General features: G+C 32.2%; 4 protein-coding genes across 6 annotated transcripts; 2 read left to right on the top strand and 2 right to left on the bottom strand.

Moving 5' to 3' along the window:
- The first annotated feature begins 657 nt into the window (after positions 1–657).
- Positions 658–2557, top strand: LOC124916031. Its single transcript, XM_047456766.1, has 4 exons — positions 658–1071; positions 1217–1362; positions 1539–2412; positions 2504–2557. Exons 1-4 carry the CDS (start codon positions 658–660, stop codon positions 2555–2557), a joined length of 1488 nt encoding a protein of 495 aa, XP_047312722.1.
- A 7605-nt stretch (positions 2558–10162) lies between these two features.
- Positions 10163–12522, top strand: LOC124915701 (probable ethanolamine kinase). 3 transcript variants are annotated; one of them, XR_007096871.1, is made up of 12 exons: positions 10167–10429; positions 10537–10628; positions 10701–10807; positions 10880–10985; positions 11075–11197; positions 11271–11365; positions 11453–11537; positions 11617–11722; positions 11799–11865; positions 11941–12036; positions 12218–12403; positions 12462–12522. XR_007096871.1 is itself a non-coding variant. In XM_047456466.1 (11 exons), exons 1-11 carry the CDS (start codon positions 10296–10298, stop codon positions 12332–12334), a joined length of 1125 nt encoding a protein of 374 aa, XP_047312422.1. In that variant the 5' UTR covers positions 10163–10295; the 3' UTR covers positions 12335–12522. The 3 variants fall into 3 exon arrangements, 2 of the variants coding, with proteins under 2 accessions (XP_047312422.1, XP_047312421.1); XM_047456466.1 differs by having other exon boundaries at positions 10163–10429; positions 11944–12036; positions 12218–12522; XM_047456465.1 differs by having other exon boundaries at positions 12218–12522.
- Positions 12523–12609: 87 nt separating this feature from the next.
- On the bottom strand, positions 12610–14074 carry LOC124916030 (F-box/kelch-repeat protein At1g55270-like). Its single transcript, XM_047456765.1, has 2 exons — positions 14039–14074; positions 12610–13924 (listed from the first exon to the last, which is right to left on the bottom strand). Exons 1-2 carry the CDS (start codon positions 14072–14074, stop codon positions 12707–12709), a joined length of 1254 nt encoding a protein of 417 aa, XP_047312721.1. The 3' UTR covers positions 12610–12706.
- Positions 14075–23204: 9130 nt separating this feature from the next.
- On the bottom strand, positions 23205–24711 carry LOC124915111. The gene is made up of 4 exons (XM_047455769.1): positions 23958–24711; positions 23738–23890; positions 23609–23660; positions 23205–23528 (listed from the first exon to the last, which is right to left on the bottom strand). Exons 1-4 carry the CDS (start codon positions 24221–24223, stop codon positions 23436–23438), a joined length of 564 nt encoding a protein of 187 aa, XP_047311725.1. The 5' UTR covers positions 24224–24711; the 3' UTR covers positions 23205–23435.
- Positions 24712–26169: the final 1458 nt, after the last annotated feature.

The following is a 26169-nucleotide window of genomic DNA, read 5'->3' as shown; positions in this document are numbered from 1 at the left end:
GATCCGATTTGATCCTTTTTTTTCAAATGTTTTTCCACGTCATCTTCCACGTTCTTTACCTAAAGGCTCTTTACCTAAAGGCGATTCACAATCTTTATTCAAAGCTGTTCTATTATATATTATTCTCCTTTAAAATAAAAATAAAAATAAAAATAAAAACTAATATCCTCACCATCATTAATTATTAAAATCAAGATATTTTAATTTATCCACTAACTCTAAAGAAATACAAACTACCAATGAATACTTTTAATTAATAAATAAATAATAATGAATTAAAATAAGAGAAATGATTGGGAGAGAAAATTTGGTGAGGGAATGACGTGCGACAATATGGTTGGCTGAAAAAATTAAATAATTTATCTCTTCTCTCTTTCCTCTTACTTTATCTTATTTCCAACCAAATGAGGTGATGTCAAGTCATTCCCTCCCCATCACTCGTAATAATAATGGTGAAGTGGTTTTACAACTTTGCTCAAAGACTTAAGAAGTCATTATTAATTTTCTTTAACTTTTACAGTTGTTAGTATTATGATCAACTCAACTTATTGCCTTACAAAAAGTCTTTGGTATGTTATAAAGAGAAAGAAGTTGTCTTTGCAAATTGTCTTGAATCTTGATCATCATATATCTTCTTGTTGCTTACAATAAAATCTGATGTTGAATGATGGAGATGAGATTCTTTATCCCCCAAGTTCATCATCTTTTCTTCATAATCATTTACATATAAAAGAAGAAGAGGCAAGAAAGAAACGTGTTATGCATTTTGGACATGAACATCCGTTGACGTTCAAAGAAGATGTTAGAAAAGGATTCGAAGGTGAACTGCTTTGCAATTGTTGTGGTATTGAAATTGGAATAGGCGGGTTCACTTGTAGTATGGAAAAATGCAATGGTTTTAATCTTCACGAATTTTGTGTATCTTTACCCAAAGAGATGAAAGATTATCCAAATCACTCACAACATCCTTTAATCCTCTACACACACCCGCCTAATCCCAACTATAATTACAAGTGTGATGTTTGCGATAATCACTACATGTGGGCGACACCATTCTTTTATCATTGTGAGGTTTGTAATTTTGACGTGGATCTAAGATGCGCATTCATGTCCTTTATTGTTTACGGCCACACTCTACACAACCATGGATTGACGGTTCATCTATATCCCGCATCATTTGTGTGTTGTCTTTGTGGTGAAAAACACATTGAATTAGGTATGTCTTATCACTGCAGAACTTGCTCGTTCTGGATCCACGAGCAATGTTGCTCACTGCCTCAACGTATCGAACATGACAGCCATATGCATGAGCTCAAATTACTCCATTCACCAGGCACACATGCAGTACGCTCTATATGTGGGGTTTGTGAAGAAAATATAAACCCCAAATTCTGTTTCTATGGTTGTGCTGGTTGTAATTATGATGTTCACATAAAATGCTCAACTAAGAAATGGTCATGTCTCATTCAACTATTTTCTTACAATGTTAGTTTTTACATTTGCAACAATCGTGTTTAATTTATAATCTTCTTATGTAGGGACAAAATAATTGAGACGTCTGAAGAACAAGATCGAATAAACGACAAATTGATCCAATTTCCGTTGCCTTTTAATGAGGTCGTACGGGACACGCTAGCCCAATTTATTAAAAATACATGTGAACCTGAGGACGTGGAAAACGGGCATATCCTCAAACATCCCAGCCATGGTCATCAACTTACCCTGGAGGTTCATTCATGCAAATTTACAAGGTTTGACTATAGTAGTACAACTAGATGTGACTATGAAGTGTGCAATGCATGCATGCTTCCCCTATTAAATAATACACCCATTTATAGTTTCAATGAGACGATATGCAATTTCGATTTACACAAATGGTGTGCTGAATTGCCGCGTGAGCTAAAGCACCCGGCTCACTTAGATATAGGACACACACTAATCCTACAAGAAAATCTCAAAGAATGCTTTGGCTTCTTTAGATGCAAGGGTTGTAAGGAGATAGGGAATGGTTTTGCCTATAAATGCAATAAATGTGAAGGATACTACTTGGATGTTAGATGCGCTACACTTCCTAAATTCGTGAAACACGAGACTCACGATCACCCTCTCCTTCTTAAGTATGGGAGATCCATAGGAGGTTGCATCTCATGTGGTATAAGAAATTTCATTAAAAAGTGCGATTGCAAGATTTGCAACTATAGCTCTACCATCTCACCATGTTTCTCCTCCTTCTCATTTGGTTGTGATGCTTGCCATTTTAGCATTCACCCCAAATGTTTGATAATGCCACAAGAAATTGTACATTGGTACGACGAACATGGATTCAAATTGACATATTCAACTCATGATGTTTCCACTAGTAATGACAATCAAGGTGCAGCACAGGACCATTGTGAATTTTGCGAAAGGAAAGTAAATAACAAAACATGGATTTACCACTGTTTTGAATGTGACCAGTCAGTTGGGTTAAAATGTGTGCAAAAGTTGTTTGCTCTATTTCCAGATCTTGTCAAGTTTGGTGGACTCTATAAATCTCCGCATCACAAATGTTCACTAATATGCATTATGATTACCAAGGAAATATTGGTGTGTAATCGTTGCAACAAATATTGTTTCGAATTTAAAATTGGATTTCAATGTACAAAATGCAAAATAGTGTTTGGTTTTAAATGTGCTTATTCAGACATGTAATTGTTGTTTTTGGCACAATTAGAATCCTACATCGGAAGATGATGGGAGTTGGGGAAGTTTCTTAGTGTATAAAAGAAACTCTCCCTCTTTGTTTTATTGCACCCAATATTTGTATCTCTTCTTCCTTATTAATTAATAGTCTTAGTGCTCGGAGACGTAGGCAACATTTTGGCCGAACTCCGTTATCAAATTTTGTTAGTGTGTTCTTTCTTTTGTTTTTCTTCTTTTGTGTTTCTGTCAGGGTTTTTCCCAACAAGTGGTATCAGAGCCGAAGGTTCGTCCTTGGCATGGTGGAGTCTTCAAAAGGGGCGTCAACTCCTTCGTCATCCTGGACGAGGACACCGATGTCGAATTTGAAGTTTGCGGTGGAAATCTTTAATGGAACTGTGCATTTCGACATGTGGCAAAATGAGGTTCTAAATTGTCTTTTTCAGCAGGGTCTAGATGTTGTTATTGATATCGGAAAACCATATGGTATAGAAGAAAAAGAGTGGAGTATCATGAATCGGTTGGCGTGCGGAACAATTCGATCGTGCATGTGCAGAGAGCAGAAGTATGCTGTGAAGAATGAAACTTCTGCACAGAAACTGTGGTAAGCATTAGAGGATAAATTTCTGAAGAAGAGTGGTCAGAATAAGCTCCTTATGAAGAAGCGGTTGTTTCGGTTTGATTACCAATTAGGTACTACTATGAATGAACATATTACTAAGTTTAATGAATTAGTAGCAGATCTATTAAACCTTGATGTTAAGTTTGAGGATGAAGATCTTGCTTTGATGTTGCTATCGTCCCTTCTTGATGAATTTGAACACTTAGAAACAACGTTACTTCATGGGAAGAGAAATGTTTCTTTTGATGCTGTAAGTTCTGCTTTATATAGTCATGAATTGAGAAAACAGGACAAAAGGAAAAGCAAAATAGGTACAGCAGGTGAAGCATTGATGATGTTCCATCCACTTTTAGTCGTAGATGATGTTCCATCCACTTTTTCAGATGTTAGTCGAAGTACTGAAAATGGAAAAAGGAGAAGTGTTATGGAAGATGAGATGCAATATATTCAGAAGAATGAGACATGCAAGTTGACGCATCTACGAAAAGGAAAGAATGCTATTGGTGGTAAATGGATTTTTGCTAAGAAAAAAGGATTTTCCGAAAAATTTGATGTTCGTTACAAAGAAAAATTGGTAACTAAAAAACTATGCTCAGAAGGAAGGAGGTGATTATAATGATGTACTTTCTCCTATTTTTAAACACTCTTCCATTGAAATTTTGTTGGCATTGGTAGCGTAGATGAATTTGGAGCTAGCTCAACCAGATGTGAAGACCGCAGACATACACGGTCATTTGAACGAGGAAATCTACATTTATCAACCAGATGAATTCAAAGTTGCTGATAAAGAAAATTGGGATTGCAAGTTGAACAGATCATTGTACAGGTTGAAGCTATCGTCGAGACAATGGTACAAGCGACTTGACAAATTTATGATGGAGCACAAGTACACAAGAAGCAGATTCAGTTCATGTGTGTATTTACGCAAATTGCAATATGAGTCTTACATCTATCTACTCTTGTATGTTGATGATATGTTGATATCATCAAAGAGCCAATATGAAGCTGATAAATTGAAGGCTCAATTGGGTAGAGACTTCGAGATGAAAGACATGGGGAAAACCAAATCTAATTGTTTAGATTTGGTAAACACCTTCCGCATTTGAGTCGGCGCTGAAGAGTGCCAATTGGAAGCACTGAAGGTTTATTTTTTAATATTGAAGATTAATATTTGGATATTGTGCCAAGGTGGAGATTTGTTATTTTTGGCACAATTAAAATCCCACATCGGAAGATGATGGGAGTTGGGGAAGTTTCTTAGTGTATAAAAGAAACTCTCCCCTCTTTGGTTTATTGCACCCAATATTTGTATCTCTTCTTCCTTATTAATTGATAGTCTTAGTGCTCGAAGACGTAGGCAACATTTTGGCCGAACTCCGTTATCAAATTCTTTTAGTATTTTCTTTCTTTTGTTTTTCCTCTTTTGTGTTTCTGTCAAGTTTTTCCATTAGTAATAACTTAATTATATAACTTTATGTTAATGTTATATATATCCTCCATCATTTTCAAATTTTATTTTTTTTTGTCCCCATTGGCCATTGATACATTGTCTTAATATTAATTTAAAACTTAAATAAGTGCTCCAATGTGAACAATAAAGTCAAGTCTTCTTGATTTCACCTAATCAAATAACATTTATTTAATTAGTAAGAACTCTTTAAATGGTTAAGTTAATACATGTATTTTTTAACTTTTAAAATAGTAAGTACTAATAATATTTAAAAATCTTCCGTACTTAAGAGCTTGTTTGATCTTTGTTTATTTGATTTTTTTTTCAAAATAATTATTTAGTAAGTTAATTCAAATAATTCATTCTTTTAAATCCAAATTTTATAAACATTAATTTGGAATTATTTATTTAAATATAGTACAATAAGCTTGTATATGAAATTTTTAGAATTTAAAATTATAAATTGAAGATAAAAAAATATCAACATTATATCTAGTTTTTTTCTTTTTCCAAAAAAATGAGTTAATAAAATTGTTTCATCGCCTTCAAAATCAATGTCAATAGTGTGGACGGACTGGACCGGACTGATTGCCTTTTTTGAAATAGCCTCAAATAGGTAAAAAGAAAATGGTAAACAAGAAACTGAAGAGTCTAGATGTCTTAAAAAAGAAATGACCAATCACATTTTGCAGGAAGGAAAAGATTGCGTTTATATTATTGGATATTTGGTAATCTACCGCTATGAATGAGTAAATAGGTAAAACAAATTCGTCCGTTTGGTCTGATTCGTATTAAATTCAAACTAAATTTATTCGTAATTCAAACCATTTTACTAATTAATACAAAAAAATACGGATTGGATTGAAAATGGTTTGGATAATCCAAACTAAAAAAATATTTATATATATCAATTTTAAATTAGTTAACAATTTTATTTTTATTTTTTAAAAAAAAAATTGAATTTTTTTTATTATTATTAAATTTAAATTTTAAAAAATAATAAGAAAAATAAATATCGTTATCATCGTTGATAAGTAAAATATATATTATATTGAGATGAAATTTAATTTAAAAAAAAAATTAATTTTTTATTTTTATTTTGATAGTTTGGATAATTTGGATAATTCTAATCCAATCCGATTTAATTCAATTCGAACTCAATCCGATCCGATCTCAATCCAATCCGAAATATCCAATTCGAATTAGTATTTATGATTCGGATTGGATTGGATTTCGGATTAATCCAGCTAATGCTCACCCCTACCTACAACTGTTGTACTTATGTATTTTTTTAAATAAAGGAGACTAATGTCATATGACTCTCTCACAGTCATGATGCTCACTTAAACTTAAAGCGTTTTTAGATAAAATCAATTAATGACATTTTGGTCTTTTAAGTCGACCTTTACAACTAAGTTACTTTGATTTGATTTAATTATATCATAAAAAGAAAAGTTTTAGGGTCTATCCTATTTTGTTTTTTAGATTAATTTGGTTTTTTTTCTCTCCTCCTTTCCATGATTTTAATCTTTTTAATCACTTCATTCCTTTAATTAAAATACAATTTTACTTTTACAAATTTTTCTAAATTTTAAATTATTAAACCCTATTATCCGGTGACACGCTCCGTAATTTTTAATAACAATGAGGACTTAAATGTCCTAAAACATATTCTATCCAAATAAACTTATCTATATTTCATACAGTTTTTATCACTTTAGTCAAAATAAACCAAAAAACCTAATTTAGGACATGCTCGTCTTTTATAAATTTTCCTAATCATATTTGCTTGTTTATGAATCATGTTGAATGTTCTACATATATTTTATTTTATTTTTGTGATGAGAAATATGGAGAATTAGATATGTCTTATCAGTCCAAAATCTACTAAAAATTTGGATCCACCAGCAATGATCATTTCACAGAATTTACTAAAATCTCCATGAGGTGTTTGTGAGGAAAATATAAACTACACATTTGGTTTTATAATTGTGTCAACTATAAATAACAAGTTCACATAAAATGCTCAACTAAGAAATTATACATCTCATACAACTATTTCTTACCATGTTTTTAGTTTTTACATTTGATTAAATTGTGTTTAATTCATAATTTTCTTATATGGATCCAATAATTGAGACTCGTTGAAACAAGATCAAATAAATGACATCGCAGATATTTAGAGTGATCAATATTTACCCTTCTTTTTGTAAGGCCATTTTATCTTTTTAGGTAGTTTTAAAATATGTTGGCAGGGTTAAAATAGTATTGAAGTAATTTACATTTACAATGATAATATTATAAGAATACATTATTTTGCTTTAGAGTGATTCAAATAAAATGCTATGAAGAAATACCTATTTAAGCGGGAAATTTGACAAAATTATTCTAATAATGACATCCTTTTTAGAAATATACAAGGTTCGATAAAATTTACAAAATAACTATTTTGGATGAAAATACCCATTCGTGTCACGCGACGCATGCATCGCGTCACGCGACACCAAGTTTCGTTATATATATATTTTTTTCACTTTTTTTCTCCTTCTTCTCCTAAATTCTCTCTCTTCTCCTAAATTCTCTCTCTTCTTGGTTTTCTCCCCATTCTCTCTAAACTCTAAGCGGCGAACTCAATAGAGAACACAACGACGAACAAAATGACACATAACGACTTGTACGCGAAGAAGGCGAAGAGGCTCCTCACTGTTGTTGCCTCGACTCTACTTCCGGCTTGACTCTATTCATCCGGATCTGGGAAACAAGTTATAAACCCTAATTCTGGCAATATTCTTCTACAGGTTGAAGTTACAAGTGAAACCTCGTCGCAAACAAAGAGTCTCTTCGCCCACCGAAGCTGCCAAGTTAGAACGAAACTCATCGACCTTCATTTCTTGGAACCATGTTACGGTCGTGGCACGCGAAGCGTGGAAGGGTTCTTCACTTTGGATGTTTGTGGATCTCTTTTCTTTTCATGAGGTTATTAATGTTTGTGGGATTTAAATACTTTATGTGATGTGGCCAATTCTGAAACATGTTAGATTGGAAGTGATGGATCGCATTTTCCCAATAATTCCAATAACTTTTTATTGGTTAAAGGGTTGTACTTTTTTTGTTATGTTGCAAGTTCAAACCATACCTATAACATTTTTTATTTTATTTTTAACCGTTTTAAGTTTATGGGCGGGTCAACTCACAATCCGATCCAAGTATCCATTTACTCTCAAATATATATCCAAATTAACTCTCGACCCGGCGATCCAGACACTTTGAAAATTAAGCATCATTATATATATATATATAGATTAATTAGTTAAAAAGTTGAACTTATAGTGTTAAAATGTCCCGTGTTCATCAAATTTGGTGTTGAATTTAATATATAAATTGTTATTAGTTTAGTTGGTTAAAAAGTTGTACTTATTTTGTTAGGTTGCAAGTTCGAACCATACCTTTAACATTTTTAATTTTATTTTAAACCATTTTAAGTTTATGGCCGAGTCAACCCACAATCCGACCCAAGTATCCATTTACTCTTACATATATATATTCAAATTAACCACAACTCTCGACCCGACAATCCGAACACGTTAAAAATTAAGCATCATTATATATATATATATATTAGTTAGTTAAAAAGTTAAACTTATATTATTAAAATGTCTCGCGTAATCAAATTTGGTGTTGATTTAAAAATATAAAGTGTTATTAGCCTAGTTGGTTAAAAGTTGTACTTGTTTTGTTAGGTTGCAAGTTCAAACCATACATATAATATTTTTATTTTTAACCGTTTTAAGTTTATGAGCGGGTCAACCCACAATCCGACTCAAGTATCCATTTATTCTCACATATATATCCAAATTAACCACAACTCTCATCCGGACACTTTAAAAATTAAGCATCACTATATATAATATATATATATATATTAGTTAGTTAAAAAATTGAACTTATATTGTTAAAATGTCTCGCGTTCATCAAATTTAGTGTTGAATTTAAAATATAAAGTGTTATTAGTCTAGTTGATTAAATGGATATACTTATTTTGTTAAGTTGCAAGCTCGAACCATACCTATAACATTTTTATTTTTAACCGTTTTAAGTTTATGAGCGGATCAACCCACAATCCGACACAAGTATCCATTTACTATCACGTATATATCCTAATTAACCACAGTTCTCAACTCGACAATCCGGACACTTTAAAATTAAGTATCATTATATATATTATATATATATATATTAGTTAGTTAAAAATTTGAACTTATATTGTTAAAATGTCCCGCGTTCATCAAATTTGGTGTTGAATTTAAATTATAAAGTGTTATTAGTCTAGTTGGTTAGAGGGTTGTACTTGTTTTGTTAGGTTGCAAGTTCAAACTATACTTATAATATTTTTAATTTTATTTTTAACCATTTTAAGTTTATGGGTGGGTCAACTCACAATCCGACCAAAATATCCATTACTCTCACATATATATCCAAATTAACCACAGTTTTCGATCTGACAATCCTGACACTTTAAAAATTAAGCATCATTATATATATATATAGATAAATTTTTTATTTTATGTTAAATTTTTTAATTTTTTCAAATAAGTTTTTGCAAATTCCATTAATGGTAAATTTGTCACTGTTTCTTTCTTCCTTCCTATTATATATGTGTTTTTAAAATTAAGACAAGAAATAAGTCAAGTCTTTTTAAATTTAAATTTCATTCATGGTAAATTGACAAATGCCACTGTTCTTTAGACTAAACAATGACAAACAAAAATCAAATTATGAAAATAGAGATTTATTTACTTAGAATGTGAAGTTGCTAGCTAGATACTATTATCTTCTTCTTTTCTCTTCAAGCCTTCTGAACGGTACTTGTCCAAATCGGCATCAAGATCTTCACAACAAACCTTCTCCTTCTTTTTCTAGACAACTCTTCTATTTCCACCACGTCCCACCCTTTCAGATCCACCTTCGAAACATAGATATAGAATTTTTTATTTTATTTTTAATCGTTTTATGTTATGGACGGGTCAACCACACAACCGACCCAAATATCCATTTATTCTCACATATTATTCATCAAATTTGATATTAAATTTAAAATATAAAGTCATAATTATCAATTTACTTTCACGTATATATCTAAATTAATCATCGCTCTCAACCCCATTTTAAAAATTAAGTATTATTATATTATATATATATATATATATATATATATATTTGGAGCATTTTTATTTCTTTTTTTCAATGTAAATAATTAATTGACAAAAACAAAATTTAACCAAAACAAAAAATCAAACCTTGATATAATTGTTTCATTTAAAATAACCAATAAAAATTTGTGACAGTTCTATCAATGTCAATCTTTGTTTAGGGAAGAAGGATTGAATGAGAGGGATACATTTGTCATTTCGATGATTCCTCACCCGCCGCATCTCACAGAAAACCATTCGAAGAGATAGATCCCCAATTAAGCAATTAATTCCCCGGCATAAATGATGAAATCCGCTCAATTTCTCGAGTTTTCAGATTCGTTTACGAGAGAGAATGACAGAAAAGATCTTGACCGCCATGGACGCCGCTTGCGAAGCTCAAACGAATGGAACAGGTTCGGAGATGCCAAAGTCATCTATCTCCGTCGACCATTCTCTCCCCATCGACCAAATGAAACCTCGCATCGTGTTCGTCCTCTTTCCTTTCTATTTCTCTGCAAGATATCGTTTGATCTACTTTCTTACCAATCTAATTGTTTAATTTCTGAGAATTTGGGTTTTATTGTCACGTTCAGAGAGCTCTTAAAGGATCTCTTCAAGAAATGGACGAAATTGGATGATTCACACTTTTCTGCTGAAAAAGTTGCTGGTGGCATCACAAATCTCTGTGCGTACTTGCTTTATCTTCTTCAATGATGTTTTTTTTTTCATTTAACTGGAGATTCTTCTATTGTTGCAGTGTTGAAAGTGACTGTGATGGAGGAAAATGGAGATGAAGTAATGATGACAGTTAGATTGTATGGTCCTAACACTGAGTATGTCATTAATCGCGAAAGGGAACTGCTAGTGAGTTTGGCTTGATTTGAATTAGAATTGTTTTGTCGCCCTTTAAATTTAATGACTTACGATATTACTTAGGCGATTGGGTACCTCTCGGCAGCAGGATTTGGTGCCAAGTTGCTTGGAGTTTTTGGGAATGGCATGGTGCAGTCATTTATTGATGCTAGGACATTAACTCCATTGGGTTAGTAGTGTTGATAAAATTGATGATGGTTTGATTATGAAACACGAGAATGATGACGACGAATGAATGAATCTCTTATTTATTGACAGATATGAGAAAGCCTGAGCTTGCTGCTGAGATAGCAAAGCAACTTAATAGATTCCATAAAGTGGAAATTCCAGGTCCTAAAGAGTCCCAATTGTGGAATGACGTTCTCAAGTTTCTCAACAAAGGTCCTTATTTTAAACCATTCATCTGATTTTACCTGTTTAGTGAGGATGATTGATTAACTTGTTTACTCTGCAGCATCCTCTCTTTCGTTTGATGATAATGAGACGAAGCAAAAGGCATATGACACCATTTCTTTCGACGAAGTTAGCGCTGAAGTTACTCAGCTCAAGGTAGTTTTCATGTTTTTTTTTTGTTTTGTTTTGTTTTGTTTTGTTCTTGTTCTTGTGTAATTTACCTTATTTTGGTCTGTTGAACAGGAGTTAACTGAAAATCTTCATGCTCCTGTTGTGTTTTCTCATAATGACTTGCTTTCTGGAAACTTAATGTTTAATGATCAAGAAGGTAACTTTATAAACATGATTATGAATCTTGATCATGGGTGATTTCGTCTGCTTATTATATGTCTTTTTTGATAATTCAGAGAAACTCTACATCATTGATTTCGAGTACGGATCTTACAGTTACAGAGGTTTCGACATAGGAAATCACTTTAATGAATACGCTGGCTACGATTGTGACTACAGCTTGTAAGTTATTATTGTCTGCTTTAAATCATTTGTCTTCTTTGTTTCTCATTCTTGTTCTTGACTTTTTGGTATATAGGTATCCAAGTAAGGATGAACAATATCATTTCTTTAGACACTATTTGAAAGCTGAGAAACCAGACGAGGTACTATTTTGTGTTCCTTCTCCACCTTGGTTTCAATGCGCTTTTTTTTAATATATGAAATCATTTCGTAACAAGCAGGTAAGCGAAGAGAGTCTTGAAGCTCTTTATGTTGAGACAAATACATATAAATTGATCTCACACTTATATTGGGCTTTATGGGCATTGATCCAGGTTTGCAAATTTTCTCTGAATTGGGTTCATTTGGCAAACACTTTTGTATATGAATTTGAATCCAAAAAGTGTTTTCAAATAAATTTCTTAACGATTTCTTCTACAAAATGGATTATGGTTTTTGGTAGTACTAATGATGAAGTGCATAATGATGTTCCATTCGTTTTCCTTTTTTGTACAGGCGAAAATGTCTCCAATTGATTTCGACTACCTTGGATATTTCTTCCTGCGATACAACGAATACAAGAAGCAAAAGCCAGATGCCATCTTGATGGCAAAGTCGTACCTCTCTAGCTAAGTCCTGCAATTCGATGAAATCTATTTTTGATGTTTTGGTGTAAAATTTTGGATAATTGTTTTCAATCAGGTTCATGTACTGTAACAATAGAAGTCTCATTTTCCTAGAATAAGTTGTTTTCAATCAGGTTCATGTACTGTAACAATAGAAGTCTCATTTTTCTAGAATAAGTTGTGAATTTGAGTTTGTTTGAATGTGATACGAACTCGAAATTAGGGTTTTGAAGGGCCAATTACACGACTGCACCTGAAAAACTGTTTTTTTTTTTTGTACAAGTATCTCATTTCTCATATGTATATTGATCCAAATAAGATCAAGCTCAACATTGGTCAGAAATTTATTAACAGTTTTTCATCCAGGATCTCGAACTCATCAGGCTTGAAGAACTTGACAATGAAGAACATGATTCTTAACTCGGTTTCGACCAGCCAAGCTCGAGAAGATATTTGTCATCAACGTTTTAAACTGCCCCTTTCCCGTTATTGTTTCCCACAAATGCTCATCCACAATGATACCTTCATCCATATCATTGCATTTCGAAACATCAACCATCGATATACTCATATTGTTTCGAACAATGCAAAGCTTACCATTTAACTCGATAACAACTCGAGCCTCAAAAGCTTCCGAGTTCCCCATATGCATCTGACTCTCAATCCGCTTACTCCAAGAATCATCCTTCTCGTCATAAACCCTTATTCTACATCCATCTTTGCAATCCAACGCATAAATCTTCCCGTTTAAAGTCCCACACGGATTCCTCCACCCGGAAACTAACCCGCCTGAAACAGAAAACCATCTATTCGATTCGGGTCGATATGACCCGCTAACGATCCCCTTCAAAATCCACTCCCCTCTATAGACAATGCTGGAAACCGGAACCATTCCAACATCCATATCCAAAATGAACGACCATCGATTCTTCGTAGGATCGTAAACTTCCGCAGATCTCGACGGAGGATTTGTCGTCGCACCTTCGTTCTTACCGCCAGCTACATAAAGACAGTTATTTATAACACACGACACGAAGAATTGTCGCCGGCGAAGCATATCAGGAGCTCGATGCCACTTATTCGTTTTCACGCTGTAATAAACAACACGTCTCATTGAACCTTTAACAGGGTCTTTCCCGCCAAATAAATACAAATGACAACCGCTTAGAACCGCCGATCCAAACCCGATTGCTGTATTGTATTCTTTTGGAACCGGGGGAAGAGTCTGCCACATGTGGTGTACCGGGTCGAACGAATGGAAAGTTGTTTTTCCTTGTTTGTGATCTCGTTTCATGACATACAACCATTCCTCGGTTAGTCTCGAGTTTTTTCGAAGGGAGTAGAAGTAATTGCTTGATAACAAACGATTCCATCTTTTGCAGACGAGGCGGAGTTTGCAATGGTGGATTCGATTGACGCGGATTAAGCAAGCGATCGCGAGATCATCGGGGAGGAAGGGAATTAAGGTTGGTTGGTTCCTGGTTTTTTCGACTCGACCGATGGGATGAATCGATGGCTTGACGTTAGGTTTGAGACATGGGTTTGATGTTTTTAGTCCTCCTCCTCCGTCTGCTCTGCAGAAACACTTGGTGTCGACCTGTAATGAGATGTTTTCGCGACAATTTTATTAATACAAACTTTGAATTTTCAAAAATAAAACACATACAAACACAATGAAGTGACAATTGAAAAAATTGAGTTGAAAACTTGCCAAAGGCGGGTGATTGAATCGGTCTGGTTTTGACATATCCAAACTTGAACAATTTATAGATTCTTCAATCCTCAAAGACTTGAAGCTGATCGATGAAGACTGAAAAACCAGTTGCGATTGCAAATCGCTCAAGTTGTCCCTTACAGGAAGCAAGAAAATGGGGAAAAAAGGCGTTGAAACAATGAATTCTCTTTCACCATTAAAGACCACCTCAGTGGAGAAGATGGTCCATAGACGACCCAACTGATCGCTGAGGCGATTTAGAGAGAGAGAGAGCTCAATTTGGAAGATGGCTTTTGTTTGTTTCTATCTTAAATCAAAGTTTCTTTCTTTAGTATTATCAGTTATGATGTCACTCATCTTAACCCAACACAGGGTAAGAATGACTAAAAATATGCGATTCACCCGATTATCTAAAAGCGCTTTGAATTTGAATTAAGACGCTGCATTATGGAGTAGTTAGTTCTTATAAAAACAAAATTATACTACCTATCTTTAAATTTTTTTTAACACTTATTCTTCTTTTCAAATAATCAACCCATTTTCAAAAAAATATAATTGAATCACAATTTTATTTTTTTTTATAACTTAGATAATAATATACAGTTAAAACTGAGGCCTTTTTATATTCTGATTATTTGTGGGGGATTTTGAGGGAGTTGGTCAGGAATTTTTGATGGAAAGGATGATTTTTTTTTAAATATTTTAATATATTAATATATAATAATAAAATATATATTTTTTAAATAATAATTATTTTAATTAATAAATTAAGTAGGGTAATAAACAAGAGTGAGAGTTAAAACTAATAAAACAAATTTACATATATTTAAATTAATTAAAATCTTATTTTTAAATAATTCGAAATAATCTTCAAAGATTTGTAATACAAATTGAATGTAAAATAAAAAAAAAATCTCTAAATATTATTAATGGAAAACTGAAACAAAATAGTTTTTAGGTAAAAAATTTGATTGTTCACACTATTTTTTTGGGAAATTTGACGAAATGACCTTAAAGACTGGGTTATTTGACCTGGTGGTAATTTGATAATTTAATTGCGCTTGTGGTTCTATATTTTTTTTTATACGATTTTGCCCTTGTCGCGAAACGCTAAGTGACTTAGCGTTTCGCGAAGTGGATTAGGGTTAGTATAAATACTCAAATATTTTCATTTTCTTAGTTTTCTTTCTCTCTCTTCTCCCGTTCTCTCCTTCACGGCGGCCAGCGGCGACGACGGACGGCGACGGACGGCGACGGTTATCTATACAGATCTATACAGATTTACAAGATCTTCTAACATAATTCATTTATGTTTTTATCTATACAGATTTACAAGATTTATAACCCTAAATCTATTTTGCATGCAGGTTTCCGATTCTAGGGTTTAGGGTATGCAGATCTCCGATTCTAAGGATTTGAAGGTCGTCGATGTAGATGTTCATTTCAGATCTGATAAACAGTTATGTTCATGTTTACATTTTCTTCATTTCAAAACCTGTTCATATTTCGTTCATATTTGGTTCATATTTGGTTCATATTTGTTCATATTTGTGGGTTCATATTTGTTATTTGGTTCATATTTGACCATTTCGTTAAGTGTGGTTCATTAATGGGTTTTGCATATAATCTTGGATCATATGAGTTCCGTTTCAGGGAAGATTCGCTAAGGACTTACCATTTCGCTAAGTGCTTAGCGTTTCGCTAAGTGCTTAGCGTTTCGCTAAGTACTTAGCATTTCGCTAAGTGCTAAGCACTTAGCGAAACGGATCTTGTCTGTCTTCATCACCGGTGAGACTGAGCTCAGGATTCCTAAAGGCTCCAGTTATAGCCATGAATCCCAGTTAGAGCCATGAATCCTTTGATGGTTGCAAAAGCCTTAGGTGGAAAGCTTACATGGTATGTATCATGTATGTATGTATGTAATGTAAGAAAATAAGAGTATAATTGAAATTTGTTTGTTTGATTGATTGTAGTTTCGAGAGGGATTGGCTACGGAAAGATCTGAACGTGATTGGGTTTGGGTTGATCGAATGGTTAGCACCTTCCAGTATTCCGGCGATCAACGGACTCTTTCCAGCATTGGGACTGAGCAATTAAAATATATTTCTGTTTCTTTCTAATATTAATATACATAAACAAGTAAACAAACAGGTTAGGCTGGTTACTTGACACTTGAGATTGTTCTTGGCATTGACTTTTGGACAAATTGGATTCAAGGGCAGGACTGAAGATTACTTCAGTAAATAAATAAATTAATTCTAATTAAGAAAATAATAATATGTAAAAAGTGAACTATTTTCTTTGGTATTTGTTAATGAATGTTTAAGCTGCTTTTGGTATTTGTTAATGAATGTTTAAGCTGATTTTGTTTCATTTCATTCTATACCATTTCATTTATGCATCAAACTAAAACATAACCATTTCTCTACAAATGAACATTTGATTTATGCAAAAGTAAAAAAAACAAACAAACATTTTCTATACCATTTCATTTATGCATCAAATTAAAACATAACCATAACAAACATTTTCTATACCATTTCATTTATGTATCAAATTAAAAATAATCATTTCTCTACAAATTAGCATTTGATTTATGCAAAAGTAAAAAAAAAAAACTATAAAAACACCATCTATGAGAATTGAACCCACAACCACATGGTTAAAAGCCACGCACTCTACCAGCTGAGCTAAGACAACTCATGTTAAAATATTTAGCGAAACGATAAGTTCTTAGCAAAACGGGAAGTCCTTAGCGAAACGGGAAGTCCTTAGCGAAACGGGAAGTCCTTAGCGAAACGGGAAGTAAACCCTAAACAACAGTGATTCGAAGATGCATAAACCAAACATCAATAAACTTGAAATATCATAAGATAAACGTACCAAGTGGAACAGTGCTCGTGCTCGTCGTGAAACTCATTGTCGTTTCGCCGCCGTCGCCGCCGATCGCCGCCGCCCAGTTTAGAGAGAAGGAGGAGAAGAACGGGAAGAGAGAGAAGGAGAAGAAAAGAAATGAAAAAAAATGAGGGAAGTTATATTAAATAGTAAGGGTAATTTGGACATTTCACACATATTTACTTCGCGAAACGCTAAGTGACTTAGCGTTTCGCGACAAGGGCAAAATCGTCCAAAAAAAATAAAATCACCACGAGCGCAATTAAATTATCAAATTACCACCAGGTCAAATAACCCAGTCTTTAAGGTCATTTCGTCAAATTTCCCATTTTTTTTATACTAATATGAGTGATAAGTAACAATATTGATCATACACTTCTCATAACTTGTTTCGGTTTAAGTTTATTTAAACAAAATTTTAATTAATGAGAATTTTAAATATAATAATTTTTTTAATAAAAATATTTAAATAATATTAATTTATAATGATAAAATAAATTATTTTTTTTAAATATAAATATTTTAAAATTATAGTTAATGAATCTAGGAATGCAATTAGATAGATAGATAGAAAAATAAAATAATGTTTAATTATAGTTAAATTTAAAAATAAATCAACCAAACAAACAAGCTCTTTACCAATCATAATTGTATCATCAACTTTCTTAAAAAAAAAAAAAATAGATAAAATAATAAATATAATAAATGAGATTGATAGAAGGGGTTGTTTGATTGACTTTTTATTTGCAAAAATTTGACTTATTTGTCTAAGTACGTATGGTGTCAAGTAATTGAATAATATTTTAATCTATTTTTCTATTTTAAAATTAAAATTGTTTAGAAATATAAAAATAAATAAATGACAAAGGGAGTGAAACGCGGGGTGTGTGTTCTGGAAGGGCTCCAATGTGGGTCCAATATCATATTTGACCGTTGTCTATTTAAAAATATATATATATAAATTACAAAAATTACAAGATGACAAAAAGAAGTAGGTTTTAGTAGGAAAACAACTTAATGAAAGAGACTTAAACCTAATTCTGATAAATATAAATAAAAATGAATTATTATTTGATCCCTTACCTATTATTGAAAGTTTCAAATTAATTATAACAAGTAATGCAATGCAATTTTTAACATAAGTCAATACCTAAACTTATTTCTTATCTTTCAAGTTAAGGTGACCATTTCTAAATAATGTCAAACTAGTTTATCTAAAAATCAATTGAAAATATTTGTGAAAACATAAAATTCCAAACAAATATCGAAATCCTACTTTGAATCAAGTATGGATTTTCTTACTAATCTTTTTTCATACATTAATTAATTAGTACCTCAACAAATTTCTTTTGAAAGATTTATGGTTTTCTCTCTATTAATATTACCCTTTCAACATTATTCATATCATTTGACTATGTGAAAGGACATTTATAATTAAAATAATAGTTATAATAATAAGTTAATAATTTATCAAGTATTCATAAAAAAAAATTAAGCCTATATTATGTGATAATTTGCTAGTTAGAACCATATATTGTACCAATGATTTCTCCTACTTTTCTTATCTTTATTATTTTGCTTCTATAGTCAATTTTTTAAATTTGTCAAAATCACAGTGAGTATGATTATCTTTATTATTTTGCTTATATAGTCATTTTTTTTTAATTTGTCAAAATCACAGTGAGTATGAGTATGTTTAGAAATTTGTAAAACAGTCCACGTCGTTAGGGTCAGGGTTAGGGTTAGGGTTAGGATTAGGGTTAGGGCTTAAGACTGCAAATGATTTTTGTCGAGCTCAAATCAGCTTAAGCTCCAACTTGGTTATTAACTTTTTTTGTTGGCTTGGCTTAAACTCAAACCAATTTGTAAATTTGAATTCGAACTTGTTAAATTCTTAAAAAGAATATATATAAACAAAATTGTATTATTATTAAAGTGGTTTTGTTATATAATAGTGTCTTGAACTAACCACCCCTTAGAATGTATGGTTAAAAGATCATTCCATTCCTTTCATTACTAATTGAAATTAATAAAACTATATAGTAACTATTAAATTAATTAATAGTTTTATAAACTAATTAATAAACTGTTTTATTATTTTTAACTTTCTCTAAAAAGGAAAACTAGTAAAAACAAAATTTCACAATGACAAAATAAATCGATAAAATATCAAGCTACAATCCTGTAGTCATTTTATTTTCAGCAATCTCAATTCAACTAGTTCCATTTTCTTTTTCAAACTACCTAATATAGATAGTTCAACATTCGTTAGTCCATCCACAACAATTACTATGAAATATCTTTTATTCATCTGCTCTCAAATTTTGGAACTTTAATTTTTTTTCAAAGAAATCAATTTAGCATTCTTCTTGATCTTATCGAATAATGTCGACAAACTTTTTTTTCAACGATACATGTGGGTACCCGATAGTCGGCGTTGGGTATTTTAAATCGGGGTTGGAGATGAGAATGATAAAAGATTACTCGATCGGATTTCGAGATGGAGAGTATGTCAAACCCAAACACGATACCCGATTTTTTAAATATTAAATATATATATTTTGTTAATGAGGTGGCTTTGCAAATTTTTAATCATTATAATAAATATATCATTTATTATATTTACCCGCTCAACCAATTTTGTTTTTCTCATGACTATTCTTCTTCACGTTTATTTAATAACATGTTATTTCCCTCATCACATTTTTCATATTCAATTCCTTCTTATTCTTAATCTTCAACATATTTCTCTCTAATTTCAACATTATTTTTTTTTAATTTTTCAATATTGTTATATATTCTTCAACTATTGTGACAATATAAGTATGAGTAGGTAATGTTTATATTTTTTTAAATTAATATTTTTAGAGTTATATTTTTTATTTTTTAACACCTAAAATCTTATAAATATATAATTGGGTAATGAGATATCTAACGAATCAAGAATGAGGATAATATAGAGATACTCATCAAGTTCGAGGTCGGGATCGGGTTGTTAAATGAAAATCGGGTCTAGGGATGGATGTTTCACCATCGTCGAGTAACTAGGGTACCTATTGTCATCTTTACCTAGTGCTGCCCAAAAAATATGTATGATTGAACTTCATAAAGAACGACCTTAACAAACTCACTAGCTTTAACTTGCACATCCTAAAACTCCATTAATACAGTAAACGAAGAAAGATGCGACAAAAAATAAGAGAGGAGAGAGAAAAAAATGGAATTGAATTAATATTTGACGCCGCCGTTATTGCTCCAAACTTGACGATGGTCTGACACACGAGATTGATTAACGATAACCATTATAACAATAGAGTGTATAAAAACGGAACATCCTCATTTTGTTTCTTTCAATCAGTCACGTCGTCACATCATTCCCTCTCCTTGGTTGTTTCTTTTTTCTTCTTGTCGATCTCCTCTCCTATATATATATATTCGTCACGTCACTTTTTATGAACAACATTTCCCTTTAAAAATACAATATCATAATCTACCAATCTCTCTACATCATCAGTCTCCCCAATATCGTATTTTTCATTTCTGTCCATTCATCACCTCCAATCTTCCAATTTTAACATCACAAACCATAGATCTACCATCTTCCCCAACATCAAAACACTCACCATCATCAAACTACAACCATCCATCTTCACCAACTAACTTGCCAACATCAAACTCATATCATTCATCCTCATCAACCAAATCATCTTCAATCAATCTTTACACTCGCATATGTGGACTTTTCAATGTTATACATGCTCCTTAATGTCCTCTCATCATATGATCACACGTGCCAAAACTCGTGCTATTCACAACGTCAACATTACCACCATCTCCACCCACATGTTTCTCCACTACCAATAAACATACTTAATTGTGTTTTGCCATGAAAAATGAGTTTAATGCTCTAATTCAAAAAAGACGTGATCTCTTGCTTCTCGATCCTCGTAAAATATCGTGGGTTACAAATGAATTTTCAAAATCAAACAAAAAGTTGGTGGTTCTATTGAACATCATAAGGCATGTTTAGTTGCAAAGGACTTTCATCAACAAGAAGACATGACTATCTTGAAATATTCAGCCCAATTTTGAAGCATACTACCATCCGAACCTCCTCTAACTTATGGTCACTCGTCAATGACATTCATCAACTCAATGTTAGAAATGTTTTTTACATGAAACTCTACATGGGAAGTTTTTATGTCTCACCCCTAAGTTCACTCATCCTAATTATCCTAATCATGTGTGCAAACTTCACAAAGCACTCTATGGACTCAAAAAAGCTCTTCGTGAATGGTATACTACCTTGAAATTCGCCCTTTTTAATTGGTTTTCAAGAATCTAAAAACGATTCTTCTTTATTCATGTATCACTCTCCACAAACTACATCGTTATTTTTTTTCTAAATGAATGATATTATATTCACTAGCAATTCTTCCTCTCACATTTTCTCCATAATCTCTCTACTCAACCATATATTTCCCCCTCAAAGATTTAGGTTCACTACACTATTTTCTCGGGATTAAAATTTATTGATCTACCTCTGACATTTTTCTTTCTTAATCAAAATATATTCATGACATTTTTATCTGAACTAATACGAGTGACTCAAAACCTCTTAATACTTCAATCTTTTATGTGTCATTTTTATCTCGCCATGATGACAACACTCTTCTTGGGCTATTTTTGTATAACAACATTATTGGTGCTCTCCAATATTTGAAACATACTCGACATAAACTAGCATTTGTTGACAGTCGTGTCTGTCAATTAATGCAATCTCTTACCACCACTCGTTGGTCTGCAGTAAAATAAAAATACTTTGTTATCTTTGTCATACTCTTCATCATGGACTTCTCATTCGTCCATCACCTTCTCTCGATTTATCTGTCTTTCCTAACTCTGATTGGGTTGGTTGTCTGGACAATCGTCGCTCCACAACTATCTACTACATATTTCTTGGTGACAATCTTATCTCCTTAGTGCCATTTCATTAAAAAAAACCAAAAGAGGGAAAAAAATACAAAAGTTTAAGATCAGATCTAGACAATTTCTAGATTTGACAATGAAACAATAATTGAATTACAGACAATAACAATAATCAATTAGCGCCTACAGCGTTTTTACTTTTATTCTACTTGTGACCTTCTCAACCTCAACCAATCCTTACTGCGTGAACTTTACATATCCCCTACCTCAACCTTCCACTCTATTATGTGACAATATTGATGTTGCATTTCTCTTAGTCAATCCAGTTTTCATGCTCGTACAAAATATATAGATATTGATTTTCACTTTGTTCGTGAACGTGTTACATAAATCTCTTTTCATCCGATACATAACTACTTATGATCAAATTGCTGACATTCTTACCAAAGGACTTGCATCAAACTGATTTACTTTATCACGTAACAAACTCGAAGTATGTACTTCCTTGTTTTGTTTGAGAAATGTATTAAAAATTCTACAATTCAAAATAAAGAGTAGATCACTTAGTCTTTTAATTTTCATCTTTTAGCTTTCATTTGTATTTTAAATCTTTACTTATTATAACTTTTTAATTTCCCTTATTTGTAACTGATTTACTTGTTCTATGTTATTTATTTTCTACAACAGTTTTGATTATGAAAATTATATAAGAAAATTATAGAATAAAATAAATACTACAACTAAATTGTACATAATAAGACATTATACAATTTTAAAAGCAATATGACATTATTAAGCCATTATACACTTGAAAAAGCAATAAGACGATTATCCAAAACAAAAATCTCATGTTTGATTGGTTAGGGAACACCCTTATTCAACAAACAATATGGCATCGTATTGGAACATTATAATCTTATTAAAAAAAATTATTTTAAATAATATCATGTGCATCAATATAAAATAGCACATGAAATCTCTCTTCTAATCTAGAAACAATAAAAAGTGGATATTCCCAGCTTCTTTGAGAGATTATGAATTCGATAGCAAATTCTGCATATGGTTAAATGATTAAGTGTGTTTGCAAGCCATGTACTTAACCCCTTTTAACCATACTTTATTTTTCAAAAAAAATATAACACATTAAATGAAACCTAGCTAGAAATGAAACTATTCAAGGACATCCAAATCAGATTGGGATAAAATGACCCTAAGAATCTCTCAATTATTTAAGTTCTAATTAAACTAAACTAGTTGTAAAATAACTCTTTTCAATCAATTATAACTTTTAAATGAACAGTGTTTAAAGTAGCTACCATTACTACAATAATCAAAAAAAGAGTCAAATCATCAACACTTTTAAAATTTCTTCAAATGGGTATCTGAAAATCAGAATTGTTCAACAGTGAGACAAATATTTGATAAAAAAAAACAGTAATTCAATCTTCTAAAGGATCCTAAATCTCAATCTGCTAAACTAAGTTCTATGTATGTATGGAAATCAATCTATCACTATAAGAGTTCAAATCCCATTCATCAATCAAACAAAACCAAACGACTAAAAGTGTGTCTAATCTATGCGGAGTAAATCAGTTTGAGACTTCTTCGACACCAAGAGCACAATGTATGGAACTGTCACCACACCAGTTATAAGAAGAGTGAACTACAAAAACAAAACAAAATAAAACCGAGGCATTTGTTAACTAACAGAAGTTTGCGGTTTAAGAACTCATTCATACATACCAGAAGAGGCAGGGTTAGGAAACTCCAAATTGGCCACAAAGCAAAAGACAATCTGCAGAAGTTATAAACAAGTATAACCCATCAAGATTAAAACACCTGAAATGCATTTTACCTTTAAACATCACTTACAAACAGAAGGAGATGACTCCGATCATCACGACATAAGGAAGCGCAGATGAATTCGAAACATCCCATTTCTCCCCAGATTTCCTAAAGTTCCAAGCTAAGAAAATGAATATGGCATTCAACATAACTCCACCCATTCCAATATACAGCTCTACTCTGCAGAAGGAATGAACAATCATCATGTAATTCCTAAATAACAGTTCAAAATGAGTATATATAATACCTTTTAATCCGATGATCATGACATAACAGGAAGAGAAAATTGAAATTCCCATCTCCATAGAACAAGATAAAGGTTGTCGAGACAATCCAAACAATGTTCTCAATAATCTCAGTCCAGCTTCTTGTTAACTGAATCAATGGAGGTTGTGGACGCAACCTTGAGCTAGCATCATCTTCAAGATCCTCCCCGCCAGAGGAATACCCATGACTGTGTCTCTGCCTCATCAAACCACCAACACCACCTCCCATTGGTGACCCACCGGACATCTTTTGCAATTTAATAGGGTTTATCAATAAAAGAATCGATGAAGAAGAGAAAAAACACAAAGAATCTATTACTACATCATAATAACTAAACAATGGCGAAAACCCACATCACAATCGCAAAGAATTTCCCTTAAGAGAGCACAACAACAAAGAACAGTAATTACGAGATTTGGTTACCCAATCGATCGATAATAGTAAATAATAAAAGGACAAATAAACCCACAACGGTTTCGAAACAGTAGAAGTCGAACCACCCTAAAATTGACCGAATCGGTCTCTTTGGATTCTCATATGATGATCGTAAATGATAACCATAAAAGGGTATAGATAAAACGGCACGGGAAAGCGACTGAAAGCGAAGAAGAGGCGAGAAGAAGAAGAAGAAGAAAGGGTTTATGAATTGAAATAAAGCGTTAGGTATTTAGCTTTATTCCTACGGCTACGGCTGATGAGACGCCGAGGATTTCTGTTGATAGGAGGCGTGGACTTGAATAATAAAGTTCGCATTTTTACACTCCGAATTTGCCAAATTCGTTGCTTTGGATTGGGTGCGTTGGATCTTCTCTTCCCCCACTTTGCCTAACTTTTGCCCACTACATCAAATTATTTTTACTCTATAAATATTTAATTTGTTTTTTATATATTTCTCTTTAAATCAAATTAATAATTCACAACAATACATTTATTGTATTTATCTATTTTGACATTTATTGTATTTATCTATTTTGAATGGATGGTTAATTTTATTTTATTTTGGGAATGATTTATAGTCATTTAATTAAAAACCAAAAAAAAAAATAAGAGATAAATAAGTTTTTGAATTAAAGGGAAACCATCTTTTACTTTAATTTAAAAGAAAACAAACAAAAATAGAATCTAATATGTCTTTGAACTTGGAAACTTTTGTGAGTTCATTGAACTTAATAGACTAATTTTGACATTTCTCTCATCCGAATTTGTGGGTATTCGCCTCCACGTGTGAATAAGCGCACGACCATGATTTCTTGTTAAATTTGATGTTCATTCCTCCTTGTTCTTGAGAACACTCTTGCATTACATTTTGTCCATAACTTTTGGCCTTTCCAAGCATTACTTCTTTGATATGATTTCAATAAAGAGGAAAGTTTCTCAATCTCATGGCTTTAGAAAAATTCACCCAAATTGTTTTAATATATCGACATTCTCCAAGAATATGGGCAATCGTCTCCTCACTATTAGAACAAAGTACACAATAAGTACTAGGTATGGACATATACTTGTTCACCCTATCCCTCGTCATAAACCTTCCACGGAATGCAAGACAAAACACAATTTGGTGTCATGGAATGAATGATCTTGGAAGACCAAACTAAATTATCTCACTCAACCGCATTTCCCCTCTCACAAATAATATGTCAATTCAAGTTATAATTGAATTTTCCATTAGTCTCATTTTCCACAAGTGTGAATCCGCACGATTATGAAGGCAGATTTGGTCAAACCCGTCAAGGATCCTACCCCTTCTGAAATTCGCCTCGGAAGCGTGTTTCCATCCCATCAATGATATCACACATCTTAACCATTTGACAATCTTTCTAATTTGAGCTTTAACTAAGATAGATTTGCCTTCAAACCTCATGCCAAAATAAAGTGCTTTTACCATCATCACTCCGAATGTCAATCATTTTCCTCGAACTTAATTTCAAATTGAAGATCTTAAGATGTTTTAAATGAGAATTGAACTCGTGACGATCTTTTAAGTATTGATTCTTAACATTTACTATCCATTACATTCAAATCAAAATGTAAAAATAAATTGATGAAATCATTCTTTCTTTATTATTATTTTTTAATATTAGAAAACTAGCCTAATCCCAAAATTATGACATGTACTCTAATTTAAAACACTTTTGATTTATATATATATAAAATAATATTTAATGAAAGGTCACTAGGTCTTCGCATAC

Source organism: Impatiens glandulifera, chromosome 9 (assembly GCF_907164915.1).
Source record: "Impatiens glandulifera chromosome 9, dImpGla2.1, whole genome shotgun sequence".
NCBI lineage: Eukaryota > Viridiplantae > Streptophyta > Magnoliopsida > Ericales > Balsaminaceae > Impatiens > Impatiens glandulifera.
The sequence above is the reverse complement of the archived record's forward strand: the minus strand, read 5'-3'. Positions and strand labels throughout refer to the sequence as shown.